General features: G+C 43.9%; 1 protein-coding gene across 1 annotated transcript in view; it reads left to right on the top strand.

Moving 5' to 3' along the window:
* The window catches only part of LOC103740266 (sodium/potassium-transporting ATPase subunit alpha-4), a 33,324-nt gene extending 17,468 nt beyond the window's left edge, over positions 1-15,856 (top strand). Inside the window, 9 exon segments of the mRNA XM_029567243.1 lie at positions 2,737-2,873; positions 3,264-3,565; positions 5,388-5,542; positions 5,677-5,800; positions 7,942-8,087; positions 10,760-10,890; positions 10,999-11,100; positions 15,460-15,551; positions 15,828-15,856. Coding sequence (XP_029423103.1) covers positions 2,737-2,873; positions 3,264-3,565; positions 5,388-5,542; positions 5,677-5,800; positions 7,942-8,087; positions 10,760-10,890; positions 10,999-11,100; positions 15,460-15,551; positions 15,828-15,856 — 1,218 coding nt within the window.
* Positions 15,857-19,679: the final 3,823 nt, after the last annotated feature.

Here is a 19,679-nt window from a genome sequence, read left to right as displayed (position 1 = left end):
TTGTAGATATAACATTATTATAGAACATCTCCACACAGTAATCAATGTTGATACTTACCCCAAAGTGCTCTAAGCTACCATATCATATTATGGAAGAAGACATTCATTTGAACTTTCTGAGCTCTGAGCTAGACTATTAGAATGAGGGATAACATTATAAATGGAGTCTGCAATTTATCTCACCTGGGAATTTATGGATCTCTTTAGTAAGAAGTGAGCTACAAGTTCACCAACAGGTGGGAAGGCCCAAACAGGAGGCAGAGAAATAATTTTACTCAGGATGCCTTCCAAATCAGGAAGGATGTCACTGTCGCCTGAGGTAGAGCCAGCTCATGAGGGCTGGCCGTGAGGTGGCAGCTGAAGTGCTTTCTGACCAGCCCTTGCTCTGTGCCTGTTTATGAATCTCATTTACAATTTTGTGCCTCCTTCCGGACTCTCAACTGACAGAAAGTTGGCAGACTCAGTGAGGAACTGTGAATCACCGCCTCTCCCTGTAGGGAAGTATAAGACATATGAATGGCGTCATCTTCAAAATGTACAAAATGTAATGGACACACAGGCGCTTGTTCTGAGGTAGACTCTTTCAGGGTCAGCTCTGAGATGGTGGTGATGCAGAGCTGATGACTATCACAGACTCCTGAATAAAAGAAGTCATATAATGGTTTCATGGCAGGAAAGCCTTTTATAAGGAAATGATTGGAGGACTGAGCAGGTAGCCATGTGCTCATGATTTTTAAATAAATGTAATTTTAAAAAAGTTTTAAAATACTTATATTGTATTAACCACTAAGGATCTGACTAGAATGCCCTCTACAAAGAAGCCAGGCTCTTGTCCTGAAGAGTAGTTTCCTTAGCAGTATTAAAAAGTTTCTTTTAGATGATCTGATTGGGGGAAGAGGGTAGACGGGAACAGAGGGTAGCTTGCACAATTGTGTGGGAACATCAGAGGTACAGTCAGCACCAACATGTTGGAAATGAAATTCTTCCAGAACTTGATGAATTCCAGAAACTGCTGGATGCCCTTTACTTCAAAGGGAGCCATTCTTTGTAGAACTGCGCTTCTATTGTATACGTACATTTCAGTGTTTGGTGAAATTGTGTCCCAGGAACTCACTGTTGGAGCTTTGTGTTTTGATTTCTCTGACTTGGCATGGAGGTAGTACTTTTAGAAGCTACTATAGCTACTTAGTAGCTACTATAGTAGCTTTGATGGTACGATACTAGGAATGCATGAGGATGACAGTATGCTTTGCCAAGCAGGTCCTGGCCGCTACTAATGAGCCCCTGCATTGTAAGCCAGAACCTCACAGCTTAATCAAGGGCTCACTCTCAACCACATAGAAAAACAATGCTCTTACCATTCCTTTCTAGATCTTCACCAACTATAAGGTATCTCCTGGGCCAAACTTCTGAGGGTCCAGCGCCCCACAGCTAGACCTGAACACTTAATATCAGTGGTTTGAGGTGTCAGTTCGGTGCAATTTCATTGAGTCTCTAAGAATTCCAGCCTAGTTAGGACTTTGCTGTTTCTTTAATTAAGTGCCAGTGTGGAAGGACAAGGGCTTATGAAACCATACAGCTGATTCTTTGAGGAAAACATCTTGAACACATATTTCCATGCCTTGAAAACAAATAGATTGACCTCTGCAAGATCTCTGATCCTGAAAGCAGTGAATAATTTTGCTATTTTCAGAAGGTTTGCTTATCCCGCCCACAAGAGCTTAAAAAATTGTGTACCTGCCTAGAGGGCAGTGGGGAACCTTAGGCAGAAGCTCCCACACAGTCATCATCCCTTCAATCCTCATTCCATACTTATTTGTTGATGTCTTGTTATGTGCAAGACATTGTAAGAGGACAAAATGCTTGAGCATCGTACCCTCACAGAGGGTGGATGATGTCAGTGAGGAAGACGCCACCACGCAGAAAAGTAGTAAGTGCAGCACTTTGGAAGAACAGAATGCCTCCAGGCGAGGTCATGCACACCTTTCACCCCAGGACTTGGGAGGCAGAGGCAGGAGGATTTCCATGAGATTGAAGCCAGCCTGGTCTACACGGTGAGTTCCAGGCCTGCTGGGGCTACAGCTCTGGAGACCCTGTGTTAAAGAAATGAGAAAGAAAGAAAGAAAGAAAGAAAGAAAGAAAGAAAGAAAGAAAGAAAGAAAGAAAGAAAGAAAGAAAGAAAGAAGGAAAGAAAGAAAAGAACAGAATGCCGTGAAAGCATAGAGCGAGCGTGAGAACCTCATTTTTGGGGAGGAATGGAATAGAATGAGATGCTGTGTAGCCCAGCACAGGCAGAAAGTGAAGGACTGGGTAAGGCAGTAAAAAAAGAGTAACAATCCACATGCACTGGTCCTGAAATTTTGCTAGGCAGATGGATTATTCAAGACATTCCTTTGTTAAGATTTGTTCTGCATGTAGATGTTTATATGCTGGTGCTTTAAGTTACAGAATAGCTTCCAGAACAAATAAAACTCTGAATATAGCAATATTTCCCAATCACTGATTTCTTCCTGGGAAGCATGAATCCTGAAACATCTATGCTATATGGTCTGATAGTCCTGCCTCCTCACAGGGGTTGAAGTCACAGTAGCACTGTTTTTGACACATGTGAGTCGTTCTTGGAAAAGAGATACTAAAACCAGTATCAGTGAAACCAGTGAACTATTATTCTTGGAAAGATAAAGGATCCAGGGCTTATCTGAAGGCATTCTTTCTCCCTCTCCCTCTTTAACCAAGGTGATCATGGTAACAGGGGTTCATCCCATTACAGCCAAGGCCATTGCCAGAAGCGTGGGCATTATCTCAGAAGGTAAGGAGACAGTGGAGGACGTTGCTGCCCGACTTAATATCCCCGTCAGTCAAGTCAATGCCCGGTGAGACCCTCCCCTAAAGAACTTAGCGCTGGCATTTTCCCCTCCATTCTCAGCCTGTCCACCCAAAACCATTTATTAAAGTTCCTGAAATCTTCTCCAGCAAGTAGCATTATGGGATTTACACTCTACAAAATAAAATATAATAAAGACATAACTAAGTGACTATGTCACTGAGTTTTCAGAGGAAGCAGGAAAAGAAAGAAGTAGAGGAAAGGGAGGCATGGTTGGCAAGGAAGACAGGAATGAGATGAGTCGATCTGAGGAGGTATGCCGAGGATAAGGAGACGGAAATGAAAAGAAACCAAGAACTTAAAAGCTGATTGAAGGATGACAGAAGCCCTGCTGAGTTCTCAGCACTCACATGTAGTCTTCTGAAACTCTTTCCCTTAGGTCTGTTAAAGCCATTGTGGTGCATGGCTCAGATCTAAAGAACATGGACTCAAACTAGCTGGACCAGCTCCTCAAAACCTACAGAGAGACCGTGTTTGCTCGGACCTCCCCTCAGCAAAAGCTCATCATTGTGAAGGGGTGTCAGAGGCAGGTAAGGGGGCCAAGTAGTCCTGGAGAACCTGGCAGAAGTCCAGCCATGAGCCAAGCAGAACATGTGGTCTGGATAGAGGGGCTCCAACAGGCAGCTGACATGATCCTTCTAGATGATAACTTTGCCTCCATTGTCATAGGTGTGGAGGAAGGTGAGGAAGCAGGGTGCTTAGGGGTGGGACTTGACTCTTGGACCAAAGTGGGGCTTGGTGAACATTATCTTCATCCTGTTTGCCCACAATACAACTTCCTGATTCTGTACAGAGTGTAAAAAAAGTCATAAGAAAAAAACTTTGTAAATTGCATTCATGTGACTCAACTGACAAGAGTGCTTGTCTAGCATGCACAAAGCCCTGGATTTGATTCCCAGCACCACATACAATACCTGTATTCTGGAGCTGGAAAGATGGCTCAGCGGTTAAGAACACTGGCTGTTCTTGCAGAAGACCTGGGTTCGAATCCCAGCACCCACATGGCAGCCAACAACTCCCCATAACTCCAGTTCCAGGGGATCCGACAGCCTCTTCTGCCCTTCGCTGGCATTGTACGACACAGGTGCAAGTAACTTACATACATGCAAACATAACACTCATACACATAAAATAAAAATAATAAATAAAATATTTTTTTAAATACCTGTATTCCCAGCACTCAGGAAGTGGAGGTAGGAGGATCAGGAGTTCAAGGTCATCCTTGACTGCAATAGCAAGTTTGAGGCTAGCCTGGGCTATATGAGAAAAATATTCTGCTAACCCTTAGGTGATTTTTAAAAATATTTTATATTATTTTTTTATGTGTATGAGTGTTACGCCTACATGTAGGTAAGTACAGTTATTAGCTGTCATGTGGGTGCTGGGATTCAAACCCCAGTCTTCTGTAAGAACAATCAGTGTTCTTAACCTCTGAGCCATCTCTCCAGCCCCAGGTTGTTATTTTTTAAAATGAGACTGGAGGCTTGTCCAGGTTTGTCAGGGAGGCTGGGACCCTGGCGTAACATCGTGCCTTCTTTCTGATTTTACTGGGATTTAAGTGTGTCTACAGCAATTTTAAGAAGTAACCATGGCCCTGGGAACCCCACACTCCACCATTTTCAGCAGAGCCCTCTAGGAACTTATTGCCTGAATTATGGGGATGCAATAACAGCAGTTGGAGACCATCTGGGAATTAACTGCATGAACCCAAGCAAGCACACCTTTTCCTGGGAATTCTGAAGAGGATGCCCATTGGAATGGGAGAACTGCTAAAGGCTGTCTACTAGGCTCCCTGATTCCTGCCTGGAGTTATCTTACTAAAGTATACTAACCCACATAAGAATGATTTCCATTTTATTGAAACCTAGTATGATTTGGACAATTTGCTCAGTATTTTATATTGATTCAATACATTCTTTTGAGCACTATTTGTAAGATATTGTTCTAGATGCAGGAGACAAAAGACACATATCCCTGCCTGCATGCAACTTCACTTTCTCATGGGAACAATGAACTAGGCGAATTTCACAGTATGTTAAAGCAGGGAGTTCAGGGAAGGATGGCATCAGCAGTCTTGCAAGGCAGGAGAAGTGATGCTAAGGGGAGTCCAAGGTCACAAGCTAAGTAGGGCAGAATGAGATTCAGTCCAAGCCTGTAACAAGAATTAAGCTCTCTTCACTTCAACCTTAATCTTGCAAAGACTTTAATATTGACATTCTCAGACACTTCAAGTATTAACTAGGTCCAACTCTGCCTGAGTTTCAAAGATCAGATAACACCAGCCATATGGAATCCAAAAACGTGAGTACAAAGTCAGGCCATGTTAATAAATCATGTCTCTAACAGTCCCACAATTTACAAACAAGGACCGCCATAGTCCAGGACTTCCTAATACTTTCATGAACCATGGCACGTCTTTGTAGCAGCCTCTCTGACCAGGATCCAGTTTGTGGGAGGTATGCCCTCTCATCGTCTCTCACGAAAGTTTGGCTATCCTCTCCAGGTCGCCGCATCTTTGACAACCTGAAAAAATCCATCACATACACCCTGACCAGCAACATTCCTGAGATCACTCCCTTCCTGTTGTTCATCATCTTAAGTATACCCCTGCCTCTGGGCACCACAACCACTCTCTTCATTGACCTGGGCACTGATATGGTAAGCACCAGTCTGGGAACTCCTAAAATAGAATAGGTACAGGGAAAAAAATCTGTGTCAAGTAAGGGGACAGAGCTGGAATTGCTTCTGAGATTCCTTCTGAACTTTGTGGAACTGTCATTCTCAACCTCCAGGTCCCTGCGATCTCCTTGGCTTATAAGTCAGCTGAAAGTGACATCATGAAGAGGCTTCCACACAACCCAAAGACTGATAATCTGGCGAACCACGATCTCGTTGGCATGGCCTATGGGCAGATTGGTGAGCAGAGAAGTGAGGGGTGAAGGGAGAGGGGAGTGGTTGCCCTGTCTGGCCATTTAGCCACCTCTGTTTAGAAGTCTCAGTGAGATATTTTCTCAGCAACAAACTGCTTGACCCTGGGACCACAAAGAACTTCCAATCTCTGATCTGCCCTTCACTTAAAGTCCAGTAGAAAAGGAACTGGCATACATAAAATGATAGCACCTTTCCACATGCTAAGCAAGGAGGCTAGACCTAAGATGCTACAGCAGCACAAAGTGTGCTAGCTCACCAGTCATGAAGAAAGAGTTCTGAGGAAAGAAACAGGACTTAAACAAGAATAAGGCATAGATTAGTTCGTAGATAGGCAAGCATAGGGTCGTGGCAAAGAAAAGTTCACAAAGCGTGGCTAGAGAAGAGTAATTAGCTTGGTTCAGTGGTATTCTTAGTCTTGAGGATGAAGTAGGAAGCAAGACAGTAGACATAAGTAGCATTAACACTGGGGCCATCCTTGAAAAACATTTAAGAACCATAGAAGGTCTTTGTCCTTGACTATCTCAGTAAAATAGAGCATTTCAGAGAGTAGGGTTCGAGATGGACAAGGAAGAGATTGGAGACAGGAGAAATCATCCCACCATCAAGGGGAGGAAACATATGAAAAACACAGACTTAGGAGTCAGAGTCTACTGCTCACTTCCTCTATGATCCTGGAAGATAACTGAGTCTTCTGTGTTTTGATGTTCCCACTTATGATGATAGCTGAGAATGGTAAGGCTCTATATCCACAGGAACCTATACAATACAGGTTCTGTCAGTAGGAGAATGTTAGTTAGCTATCGCAGCTGTCCAGGTTTGGGGATACAGAAGTCTTAAATAAGACAAAGATAAGGAACAAGCAGAGATATCAGGAAAGGATAAAACTTTCTGTATATTTAAATGTCAAAGGAAACAGAGAGGAAGAGTCCAACTATCACTAAATTCAGAAGAAAAACTAATTGTTTCCAAAGTCCTTTTTAGTTTTTTTTTAACTTTTAAAAAAACTTTGAGAATTTCATATATGCATATAAGGTGTTTTGATCAAATCCATGCCCACTCCCTCCCCTCCAACATTCCCCCCTCTGAAGAGGTAACCCTAAAATCTTTTAAGGATTAGATACACGCTCCCAAATACTTTCGACATTTTGACAGTTTTGGCCTTTGGAACAGAGTGTGTTGCTAACAGGCTCAAGGACATTTTGACTTTTAGCCCAGAAACTGGCTACATTTCTTCAGAGTCTTTTTACCCTAACTGCCTAGCCAATTCCTACCTCCTATTCTTATCACGCCATCCTCTGAAGGGGTTACCCAAATTGCCAATAGGGAATAGGGACACAGATCACTCTGGCTTCTTCCACACTGAACAGGGATGCAGGGTGAGGCAATTGGAGAGTGGGTCTATCTAAAAGACTACCAAATTGCATAACTCTTGTCTCTAAAGGGAAAAGAAAGTCCTTGGATCATGAATAGGAGATGTGAAGAAGTAAAGGCAAGAGGAATTAGCATTACAAGTTCTAGACAGGGAACTAGAAAAAAGAACAGGGCAATTTTCGAATGTTCATATGAGATCCATTGGAATTTCTTGACAAGGGTTTCCAAAAACATCCCTCTGTTGGGTTCTTCCTTATTTTTCTGTTGTCTTCCAAGGCTGGACTAGTTGGCTGGGGAAGAATGGCTGGATACCCAGGTGAGGGTCCAGTAAGATTATGTGGTTCAGCAGCTGAAGAGATGGCCCAGATATTAAGAGCACATACTGTTCTTGTAGAAGACCTGAATTCAGTTCCCAGCATCCATGGTGAGAGGCTCACAACCACCTGTAATTTCAGCTGCAGAAGATCTAAGAGGGCACTGACCCTAAGTGTACATAGCCCCCCCCCACATACACATAACTAAAAATTAAAAATAAAATTTAAATAAGGTTGTATGATTCAAAGGTGACTACTCTGTGATAGAGTTTAGAAGCAAATGTCAGGGTTTGGAGACAAGTCTCTCTAAGGTGACAAGATCAAATCACTGACAGACACACCAACCAGCTAGAAGAAAGTCCCAGCCCCACTACCTCTATGATCTGCCTTTGGAGACCATTCTCTGAACAGATTCCCCTTCTCTATGACTGTCATTGACAGGGATGATCCAGGCTCTGGCTGGATTTTTCACCTATTTTGTGATCCTGGTGGAGAATGGCTTTAAGCCTATGGATCTGCTGGGTATCCGCCTGAACTGGAATGACAGAAACCTAAATGACCTGGAGGACAGCTATGGACAGCAGTGGGTAAGTAGAAAGGATGGGGTATGGATTGTGACTAATAAGAGTGAGGTCAACCAGGTGTGGTGGTGTATGCTTGTAATCCCAAATACTTGGGAAGCTGAGACGAGAGGATCGCCACTAGATGAAGGCCAGCCTAAGCTACATAATGAGTTGAAGGCAAGCCTAGGATATATGAGACCCTGTCTCAAAAAAAAATGTTAAAATCTGTTGTTGGAAAGATGCTTCTTAAATATGTGTGACTTCTGCCACTTGAACTTCCTTAGGCCATCAGATGTCAGTGTTCCCATGCTCCAGGAGCCAGTGGTGCCTAAAGTCCTAATTACCCTCCCAACAGCTCTCCAGCTAACTCAGGCCCTTATTAGTTGTGCTTCCTAAACCTCTTTCTGAAGCCAAGATGTGGAACAAAACTTATTTATAATAGATTAAAGATAATTAAAAGAAGAAATTAAGGGGACTGGAGAGATGGCCCAGTGGTTAAGAACACTGACTGTTCTTGCAGACGACCTGGGTTTGAATCCCAGCACCCACATGGCAGTTAACAACTGTCCATAACTCCAGTCCCAGGGGATCCGACAGTCTCTTCTGTCCTCCGCGGGCATTGCACAACACGGATGCACTTACCTACATGCAGGCAATTCAAGCATACATATAAAATAAAAATAATAAATTTTAAAAAAAGAAATTAAGCCAGGCGTGGTGGCGCACGCCTATAGTCCCAGCACTTAGGAGGCAGAGGCAGGTGGATCTCTGTGAGTTCAAGGCCAGCCTGGCCTACATAGTGAGTTCCAGGATAGCTGGGGCTACAGGGAGACCCTGCTTCAAAATGAAAAAAAAAAAAAAAATTAAAATTAATTTCCACTAAACACTGAAACATTATAAACTATTACAAAAATGGCTTAAAAACAGTTTCCAGGGTTTCATATAATCTATAATAGAATTGTCTAGAACTCAGGAAGTATATTACTTATGGTAAAAGTAAGACTAGCACCTTACCATCTAATTTCCCCATTAATCCCACTGATTACCATCTATACCAGAAACTGTTCTAGACCTGGGCATATGGTAGTAAACCAAAATGATCAAGTCATGATTCTTATGAAGCTTACTCTAGTTAGGGGTAAGAGGAGAAGGGTTTTGTGTGTGTGTGTGTGTGTGTGTGTGTGTGTGTGTGTGTGTTTTGTGCATAAAACATATCAGGTCAATACATTTCAAGTTAGTCAAAGGGAGACCAAGAAGTATTGGAATTAAAACATGTGATACTAGAGTGAGATGGAGAGATAAAGATGCTTGAAATTAAAATTGCAGAGAAACTGTAGGTATTGGAAAAGGATACAGCATAATATCTAAAGTTTAGCTACAGGAGCAAGCAGCCCGCTTATGGAGTAGAGGACAACAGAATTAGAGAAGATAAAAAAGAACTATGAAACCAAGGTAACGAAAGGATCATCAACATGAATATTTAAATCTCAAAAAAAGAAGAAGAAGACCTGAGCAGAAGTGGAGTAGCAGTGAGTCAGAAGCTAATTTCTCCACGGTGACGGGAAACGGCACAGGTGGTGGTCAGTGATAGCTGCCACACAAACTGGCTGGCCTTGTACTAAGTTAATGTTTGGTTCATCAATTTTTAACCTTTGTTTCTACTCATATAAGGCTTTTTATTTTTATCCAAGTACAACTTTGGCTACATCCTAAGTGGTTTTAGATGAACCATCTCAGTATTATGCCATCTTATCTACTCCTTAATTTCTTATTGTCTATACATTATTTATAAATATGTTGTTTTAATTTTTTTTAGACACAGGCTCTTTTCTCTAGTCTTTTTCTAGTCTAATTTAGGCGTACCTTTTCTGTGTTCCTACGGCCCTCCTGACTTCCCTTTTATACCTTGCCTAATATAACCAGCCTAGTTAGTGTATTTATGCCTCTTACTAGATTCCAGGTCCCTTATGTACAAACTGCAAATTAAAGAACCGTGGAATGAGTGAGTGCCTCCTGTCTACCATTCTTGCTGGGCCTTGGACAGGCAAGGCAACCACTCTTAACACTGAGCTGCATCCCCAGCCTTCTATCCACCAGCCTTTTGGGACATTCCCACCCCACCCCATACTCATACTGCCCTCTGGCCCTACCTTCCTTTCTGACCTATGACCTCTAGACTCTGCTGTCTTAAGCCCACCTTTTTTTTTTAAATCATATTCCTAATTTAGTGAATACTGAGGCATGCTACACCACATTCAATAGGTTGAGTATGGTGAAAGGACACAGAAATGTCAGTCACATAGGGAAAACACACAAAGAAATCACAATTCCATATGAAAAATGTTGAGAGAGAAGCCGGGCGTGGTGGCGAACACCTTTAATCCCAGCAAGCGGGAGGCAGAGGCAGGCAGATCTCTGTGAGTTCAAGGCCAGCCTGGTTTAACATAGTGAGTTCCAGGCCAGCTGGAGCTACTGGGAGATCCTGTCTCAAAAAAAAAAAAAAAAAAAAAAAAAAAGAAAAAAGAGAAAGAAAAATGCTGAGAGAGATCTGTAAAATGCTGGAGGAATCCAGGATCCAGGAAAGCAAGCCTAACTCAGCCTCTGGGCCCTGAAAGGCAGGAAAGACAAGAAACCTTTGGGTGTATCCAAACCCCTTTCTGACCCGCTGTCATCTCTTTGCTCATCCCTGACCACAGACCTATGAGCAGCAGAAAGTAGCGGAATTCACATGTCACACGGCCTTCTTCAAAAGCATTGTAATTGTACTGTGGGCTGATCTCATCACCTGCAAGACCCGCCGAAATTCAGTCTTCCAGCAGGGCATGAAGTGAGAGCCCCAAAGAGCTTCCAACTGCCCCCCCCATCCGCCCCAATCAGGCATTTCCTCACTTTTTCCTTCCCCATCTCCATTGCATTCATAAATCTTTCTTCCCAGAAACAAGATCCTACTGTTTGGACTCCTAGAGGAGACATTCCTGGCAGCTTTCCTGTCCTATACTCCAGGCATGGATGTGGCCCTGGGAATGTACCCACTCAAGTGAGTAAGGAAAGGGATGCCAGGAGAGGGAGAGCACTTGAGAGGAAGTGGGAGGAAGTGTGTGTCTGAACAGGACAGTTACCAAGTAGGGGCTACCTAGATAGTGGAGCCACACTCAGTAATTGAAGGAGAGTCTTTTGTACTCCAATACATGGATTTTATTTAGGGCGATATTAGAGACTGTGCCAAGGAATCACAAGTCATTAGTCTTGCAAATTCAGCAGACTAAGCAGTGTTTAATCAAGTGGAAAATTTTTTATGATGGCATATGATAGGGCCGTGCAAGGACACTAACATAACCATAACAGCCAAATTCACCAGGTAGAGTGGCACACACCTGTAATCTTAGTACTGAGGAGGTGGAAGCAAATGCATCCAGAATTCAGAGTCATCTTTGACTAAGTAGTAAGTCTAAGGCCACCCTGGATTAGAAACTCTGTCTCGAAACAAGACAAAAAGTCAAATTTATGATTGGCTTAATTCTGTTTTATTTGTACAAATATATTTTACTGTGTAGATACATGAATGAACATACTGAAATTCTTTTTTAATATTTTATTTTTTTATTTTATGTGTATGAGTATATTGTCTACATGTATGTGAGTGCACCCATGTCATGCAATGCCACAGAGGTTAGAAGAGGGCTTCGGATTCCCTTGGTACTAGAGTTAAGGACCGTTCGTAACCGCCATGTGGGTGCTGGGAATCGAACCCAGGTCCTCTGCAAGAGAAATCAGTGCTCTTAACCGCTGAGCCATATCTCCAGCCCCATACTGAAATTCTTTTTGTTTGGTTCCTTATTCAATTCTCAACTTTTATTGTGTTTTGTCTTAACATTAATATATGCTTATGAAATCTTTCCTTTTCTGTCTTTCTTCCTTCCTTCCTTTCTTTCTTTTGTTGTTGTTGTTTGAGACAGTGTCTCATATAGCCCAGGCCAGTCTTGAATTTGCTGTGTAGCTGAGGATGACCTTGAAGCTCTGATCAACCTGCCCCGGTTTCCCAAAATTTTTATTTTGAAATTTGTAGAGAAATAAGAGATGTAGCTCAGTGATGGAGTGCTTGCCTAGCATGTGCTAGATTCTATCCCTGGCACTGCAAAATAAAAATAATTCTCAAATTTACCAAGAAAAATGCAGAAATGCCTCCCCCATCGCCACTATGCCCACCCTACAATATGCCTACAGTAGGCAGCCTCTGTCAGTGATTTAGCATGTGTTCCTCCGATTCATTTCCATGCCTTCACATGCTTTGCTCCTATCCATCCCTGGCAGCATCATGCACACTGCTTCATACAATGTAGGTGTTCCATTAACATTTCGTAGGAGGCAGTGGTACTAGCCTTAGGTACTGACAGTCCTAAGTTTGAATCTCAATTCTGTGTGTTATTCTTTAACTTTGAAGACATGTAACCATTCTGAGCCTCAGCTACATCTGTAGAGTCACAACAGTATACATCCCACAGGGCTGGGAATGCACCTCAGCAGCAGAGCACATGCACAATAAGATATGTGAGGGGCTGGAGAGATGATGGCTCAGCGGTTAAGAGCACTGCTGCTCTTGCAGAGGACCAAAGTTCAATTCCCAGCACCCATATGGCAGCTACAAACCATCCTTAACTCCAGTTCCAGGGGAATCCAAAGCCCTCTTCTGACTTCTGCAGTATTGTACAACACAGGTGCACTCATGTACATGCAGGCAATACACTCACACATAAAAGTTTTTTTAAAGTATTAAAAAAAATAAGATATGTGAGGCCCTGGGTTTGATGCTGAGCACTGAAAAAAACAAATCACATCTAGCAGAGTGTTGAGAATCACATATAAAACTAGGGTTCAAGCACTGAGCATGCAGGTCATGGTGGGTGGTTTGTTAATAGCAACTTTGCACTTGTTGCTGTTAATGTCAATAACAAATGTAAATGAACACGGTCTGCATTCCTCCATTCCTCCAAGGAAATACCTTGAACACAATACCTAGCACCTAATATTGTCATCATTTTTCTGTCTTTTCTCTGACATCTCTGAACTCCTTGAGATCAAAGACCATCAGGTAATTATTTATTTCCCTAATATCTAACACAGATTCAGTATCTACATATAACTGTTGTTCAATGAGTGGAAAGCCATTTGTATATCAATGTTTATATCTATGGAGTGTGTGTGTGTGTGTGTGTGTGTGTGTGTAGAAAGAGAGAGAGAGCAATATGGTAGTCATTATGTATATGTGACTACTTAGCTCTTGAAGTATGGCTAATGAGCATGAGAAACTATGTTTGTTATTTTAGTTTAAGTTCACTCAAAGTTAAAAACTACAGCAACATTAAATATGTGTCTATAAATACAACTTCAGTTGGATATAGTGGCACACAGCTGTAAGGCCAGCTCCTTGGGAGGCTGAGGTAGGAGATAATTGGAGGTCAGCCTGGTAATGTAGTAAGACCCCATCAAAAAAAAAAAAAAAAAAGGAAAGGAAAAGAAAACTGTATTGTTTTGGCCTATGTTTCCTTTTGCTCATTGAAAATGTAACATCTCAAAGTTGGGCATGGTGGCACATGCCTGGAACCACAGCACTTGAGAGGTAGAGGTAGAAGAATCAGGAGTTCAAGGTCATACTATATAGCAAATCAAGACCAGTCTGGGTTATGAGACCAGACAGAGGGACAGAGAGGAAAGAGAGGAGAGAGAATTTAGTAGCTGAGTCGAAATATGTGATCAGTGAAAGAAACACACCAGATTTCCAAGATTCAGGATGAAAAGAAAGTGAACTATCTCATCGGTAATGTTTATATTGATTGGCATGGTGGTGTACACCTGAAATTCCAGTACTCAGGAGACTGGGGCAGGAGGATCCCAAGTTTGAAGATAGTTTGGGCCATATAGCAAGATTGTGTCTCAGAAAAAAAATGTTTATATTAATTATATACATGTTGAAATATTTTGGACATAGTGGGTTAAATCAAATTACCACCTGTTTCACTTATTTTAATATGGGTATTAGAAAACTCTGTTTCACATGTGGCTTGCATTGTGTTTTTTCTTTTGATGGGTGTGCATATGTTCCTGTATGAGTGTGGACCCACATGTGCCATGGTACACATGTGGAAGTCAGGGGACAATTCTGGTGTCAGCCTTCACTTTCTACCTTGTTTGAGACAGAGTCTCACTTGTTCACTACTGTGTATACCAGACTAGCTGGCCTACAAGGTTCAGGAGAGTATCCTGTCTCTGCCCCTATCCTGTGAGGGGCAGGCTAGGATTACAGCAGCTGCTCTACTATATCTGGCTTTTACATGTGTTCTACATGCAAAAGCTTGTGCAGCAAGTACTTTACCCACTGAGCCATCTCCCCAGCCCTTGCATTGTATTTCTATTGAACAGCGCTATTGGATTAGGCCATCTTTTCTCTTTGTCACCCATGGGAATAACTCCTTGAGTCCATCCTCCTGGTCCTTAATTATAGAAGAGGATCCAGAAGAAAAAAGTGCCTATTTTGCATTTTTGGAGTTACATATATACATACATATATTAATGTATATATCCCCTTCCATAGGTGCAAGGCTTAGAGTATGCAGAAAGCACAGGGATCCCTCTCAGCAGCTCCATGAAAGTCATTCAACAAACTCTGTGAACACTACATGTCATATTATTGTTGGCATTTTAGATTTCTGTCTTGTGTCTCTCCTTTCCAACACCAATCCCTTAACCCTCTGGCTCTGTCCTCCTCAAAGGTAAGAGCAACTGTATCTTACTCACTGACACCAGCACCCAGTTCAGTCTCAATAAAAGAAATACAAAGGGAGGCTGGAAAGATGACTCAGCAATTAAGAGCACTGACTGGTCTTACAGAGGACCTGGGTTCTGTTCCCAGCACCCACATGACTACTAACAACCATCTGTAACTCCAGTTGCAGGGGATCCAACAACCCTCTTCTGTCTTCCATGGACATTGTACAACACAGGTGCATTTACATGCATGTAGGCAATACACTCATACACATAAAATAAAAATATTAAAGTTTTTTTTTAAAGAAACACAAGGGCTGGAGCGATGGCTCAGTGGTTAAGAACACTGGCTGCTCTTGCAGAGGATCCAGGTTCAATTTCCAGCACCCACATGGTGGCTAATAACGATCTATAACTCCAGTTCCAGGGAATCCAATGCCCTCCTCTGACTTCTGCAGACATTGCACGATATGGGTGAACTTACATAACTGCAGGCAAAACACTCCTACACATAAATAAATAAAATATAAAAAATATTTTAAAAGAAACACAAAATTCCTGTGCACCACTCTCTACCCAACCTTCTGTGAACCCTGCATCTTCAGCCACACTGACCAGCTCTTGCTCTCTGCAGGATAAATTGGTGGTTCTGTGCCATCCCCTACAGCATTATCATCTTCATCTATGATGAAATTAGAAGGCTTATCATCCGTAGACGGCCTGGTGGTGAGGCTATCCTGGACCCTGCTTTTGAATGGTCACCCCCACACACAAGTTTTACCACCCCATCTGTTTTCTCCAGACCCACTGACTTTCCATGTGTCACTGTCTGCCCTTTACTGTTCCCTCAACTCCTGACTCGGCTACCCTGTTGCTTCCAGTGCTCAGGGTGATGGTCCACATGGCGGGACTTCCACCTTCTCTATATACGCCCTTCTGCCTCACTCCCCTGGGTGTCTCCCCTGCTACCTTCTCCCAGTTCACTCTGTCTCTTCTTCACAGGCTGGCTGGAGAAAGAGACATACTACTAAATGCAGCAGAAGCTGACATGGGTGTCACGAAAGCCAAGACAGAGTGTGACACAACATCTGAGATAAAGCTGAGCAGGGGGCAGAGACACTGGGTTGAATTACTCTGAATGAGAGAGACAAACACTCCTGGGTCTGGACAAAGAGCATCATGGGTAAGCGATGAAATGGGTTGAGGGAGCTGGCTAAAGCCCAGCAAAGAAGGCACAGTCCTGTTACATCTAGTAGCCATCCAGAGAGTAAACGTTTGGAACAGCCCTCACCTGGCATATGTCACATTCTGATTTAGGGGGAGTAGAGATTGCTGTGGCGCTCCCTTCCTCTACCTATATATAGGGTAACCAAGCAAGGGAAGTCCTCCAGCAACCCAAGAAGGACCTGGGAAGGTATTAGAATCAAGCGTCTGGGGCTGAGTGAGGTGGCACATGCCTTTGATACCAGCACTCAGAGGCAGGGGCAAAAGGATCTCTGTGAGTTTGAGGCTAGCCTGGTCTACACAGCAAGTTCCAGGCCAACCAGGGCTACATAATGAGCCTCTGCTCTGAAAAAAAAAAAAAAAAAAAAAAAGGCATCTTTTCCCCGGGGGGCCCCCCCCATTTTTAAACAAAATTTTTATTGTCCGGCAGTTCACATAAAAAGCCATCATAAAAAACAGCTATTGAGCGAAAAGATTTTTTTTTTTTTTTTTTTATTTTGAAAAAAAAAAAAAAAAAAAAAAAAGGCATCCTTGTCCCTGAGGGCTCCCACCATTTTTAAGATCAATCTTTGATGTCCTGCAGGAACAAGGGACAAGTGATACACCCGAAGTCTAGCTCATAACAGATAATGGGAGACAAAAGAACAGATCCCATATCTACACCCACACTTGGGGTTGGTGGGGCCAAATCATCTAGACCCTGCCTTGGATTTCATCAGGCTAGATCATAGGCAACAGAGTTGTTGTTCTAGAAGAGACTGTATGATATCAGTTCCAGCAAGGTCCAATGACTTGGGGATGGTCATGTGGTATGGAATGTCCTACCTCTGATTGTCCCTGCCTTTTAATCCTGTCGTCAGGTCATCTTGACTCCATCCCATCCTTCAGCCTGTTCTGATACAGCATTGAAACAGAGACTATGTGCTTGCTAGGGAAGTGCTATACCACTGAGCTATACCCCAGCCCTGGGCCCAGGTGCTTTACTGGTCTGGTCTTGGTGAAAAGAACCAAGGAGGCCTCTCCTGCCCACCTCCTCTCTAGGGTTCTTCCTACCTCTTCTTCCTCCTCACTAACTCACTTCTGCTCACTACTTCACACTGCTGTGCCCCATGGCTCACTCAGTTCATTCTTGAGCACCTTTTAGAGCTGTCTGCCCAGAAGTATACAGAATGAAAGGCTGAGGAACACGAGAAGAAAACTGTCAGCTGTCACCAGAAAGAAAGCCCGTGTGTTGACTGCACACTGTTCCTGGCACTGGGCCAAGGGCCGTATAGCACCAGCAATCCTCAATGGTATATTCCTACCATTCCATGTCATTTCATAGAAGAAACTACAGTCTCCTTCCAAAACTTAGCCTTAGCCACTTTTCAGACTATTCTTACAGTCTATAAGTAGATCAAAACACAATTAAAAACAAAATGAAACAATGGGCTAGAAGTGCAGGAAGGACTGTGATGGGGGCTGAAGGATGAGCAACCATAGGCGGGCCGAGGGATGGCCCTCCCATCAGAAGCTGTAGCCAGCTGCTCTCTACTGCAGGCCTGTTTCTCAGAGGTTCCCTTCCTTTCCTTCCCTCTTCTAACACAAGGTCTCTTGGGGACAGAGCTATCAGTCTGGGGTCCTCCCCGGCTGCTGACAGGGCTGAACCAGACCCTGGAAAATGGAGGCAGGGACAGGGAGGTATGTGAGTGAGGTGGGGAGGTGGGGAGGGGGAGACGGAGGGGCCAGCTCCTCAAGTTTCAGTGCAAGGAGCTTTGAGTGTCTGGTGGGTTAAAAATACAGACGCCCCAACTCAGGGTCATTTGATACGGGTGGCTGAGGCCCTTAAGTCCAAAGGCCTGAAAGCAGGGGCCTCCAGGGAAGGGGACTAAGCAGAAAGTAGAGAGCAAAGCACCAGAGAGGGAAGAATTGGGTGGTAGCAGTTGTGCAGGCAATGGAGAGGGTAGAAATGGAGCTAGAAAGGGCCACCAGAGGGAGTGGTGACTGCAGGGGGACGGGGAGCGGCAGGGGCCAGGGTCACCATGGAGTCCATGGTCTCACTTCCCATTCATGATGGAAGAAGTCATGATGGAAGCGCTCCAAGGTCTCCCTGGAACCCTGCAGAACTGGGAAATGAAGGCTGGCTCCTGTAGTTCTGGGCATGCCTGCCCACAGCTCCTGGCTGGTCTCTGCAGCAGCCAGTGATCGTGAGCTCTGTCTGGCACATTAGTTGCTCTCCTGGGAGATCAAGGACAGGATTCTGAGGTTTCTTCAGTTCTAATTCCATGCCTGGGCCTCTGGCCTCTCCTGTGACAGTGACAGCTGTCCCTCTTGGACTGATTCCTGCCTTGCTCTTAAGATTTTTCTGTGGCCTGCCTTACTTAGCTGTGTAAGGTCTGCCCCATGGGAATGAAAAGAGTTATTCTGATAACATAACTTCATGCCCCTGCCTGGATGCAAAATAAACATTGTCCAAAATGAGAGGTATCTTGGGCTGGGGACAAGGAAATCTGACTTTGATTTAATCTCTCCCTCATCTCCCTCAAGCCTCAGTTTACCTATGGTATAGTATGAGCCTTAGAGAGCCATGAAAAGGGTCCTTTCTAGGTACTCAGAGCAAAATTCACCTATTTTCACCTCCAAGCTAGTATCGGAAAGTTACAGCTTTTACATTCCCAGCTCTGCCTTGGGTCTCAGGTGCACAGAATTAATTGACAGCCTTGGGTCTGGGCACAGGGCCCACCTCTTCCTGTTCACCTCATGTTAATTTTTTTACCCCAGTGTTTATACCTGATCCTCTGTGCCTTGTGAAAGACAGGAATAAATAGTAGCTCTTAGCTGTCTTTGGAATCATACAGCCTAGGGAATCCTCCCTGTCCACTGTGCCCTAGAAACAGAGTCCCAAGGGATCAGGACAGAGAACATTCACAGGAGGAAGCAGCCCAGAAGCATTCCCCTCCTCAGGGTGGGCCTTATAGGCAGAGAAAGCCCCAATCCACATCCCAACAGGATGGGATAGGGCCAGCCCTGTCCTTCCCCCTACATTCCTCAGTTAGGACTGTTGAGTGAAGCAAAGGAAACTGGCTGGAGCTGAGCCAGGTCCTCGGTCTTGGACTCAGCTCCATCTTCTATTCAGAGAATGATCTCATCTTTGGTCCAGGTTCTTTAAAGGGAACTGTAGGGGGTTTCTTGCCTGGAGCCTGGAATGCACTTTTATTACCTCCCTTTCCTCCACAAGATCAAAGAAACAGACTTCACCTATAGATGAGTCCCTGGGAGGAAATACACATTCTCCCTCACTTCATCCTTTGTTATAGGTGGAGCTCATCTGGAGTATGTCCTCGTGTCCACCTGCATTTCCTCCTCATTAGCCTTGCCCTACCCTGGGATCCCCGCTACCCCTACTCCTTACCTCTTCCAGCCCCAGCTTTTCTTACCCCAGACTCATCTGGTCTTATTTTTAGATCCTGCATTTCTCCCTTTCCCTTTCTTAATATGGCGATGAGCTCTTAGGCCTGCATGGGACCAGGGGCTGAGGAGCCCTGGGCACTGGGGGAGGGGGAAGGAAGGAGCTGCTGGGAGCCTGGGGGAGAGGTGTAAGAGGTGGGAGGATTCAGGCTCTCATGGAGCTGTCCTGGCCTCAGAAGGTTA

This window comes from Nannospalax galili, unplaced genomic scaffold (genome assembly GCF_000622305.1).
Source record: "Nannospalax galili isolate Female #2095 unplaced genomic scaffold, S.galili_v1.0 scaffold579, whole genome shotgun sequence".
Classification (NCBI taxonomy): domain Eukaryota; kingdom Metazoa; phylum Chordata; class Mammalia; order Rodentia; family Spalacidae; genus Nannospalax; species Nannospalax galili.
Note: the sequence above shows the minus strand (reverse complement) of the source record. Positions and strands in the feature narration are given on the sequence as shown.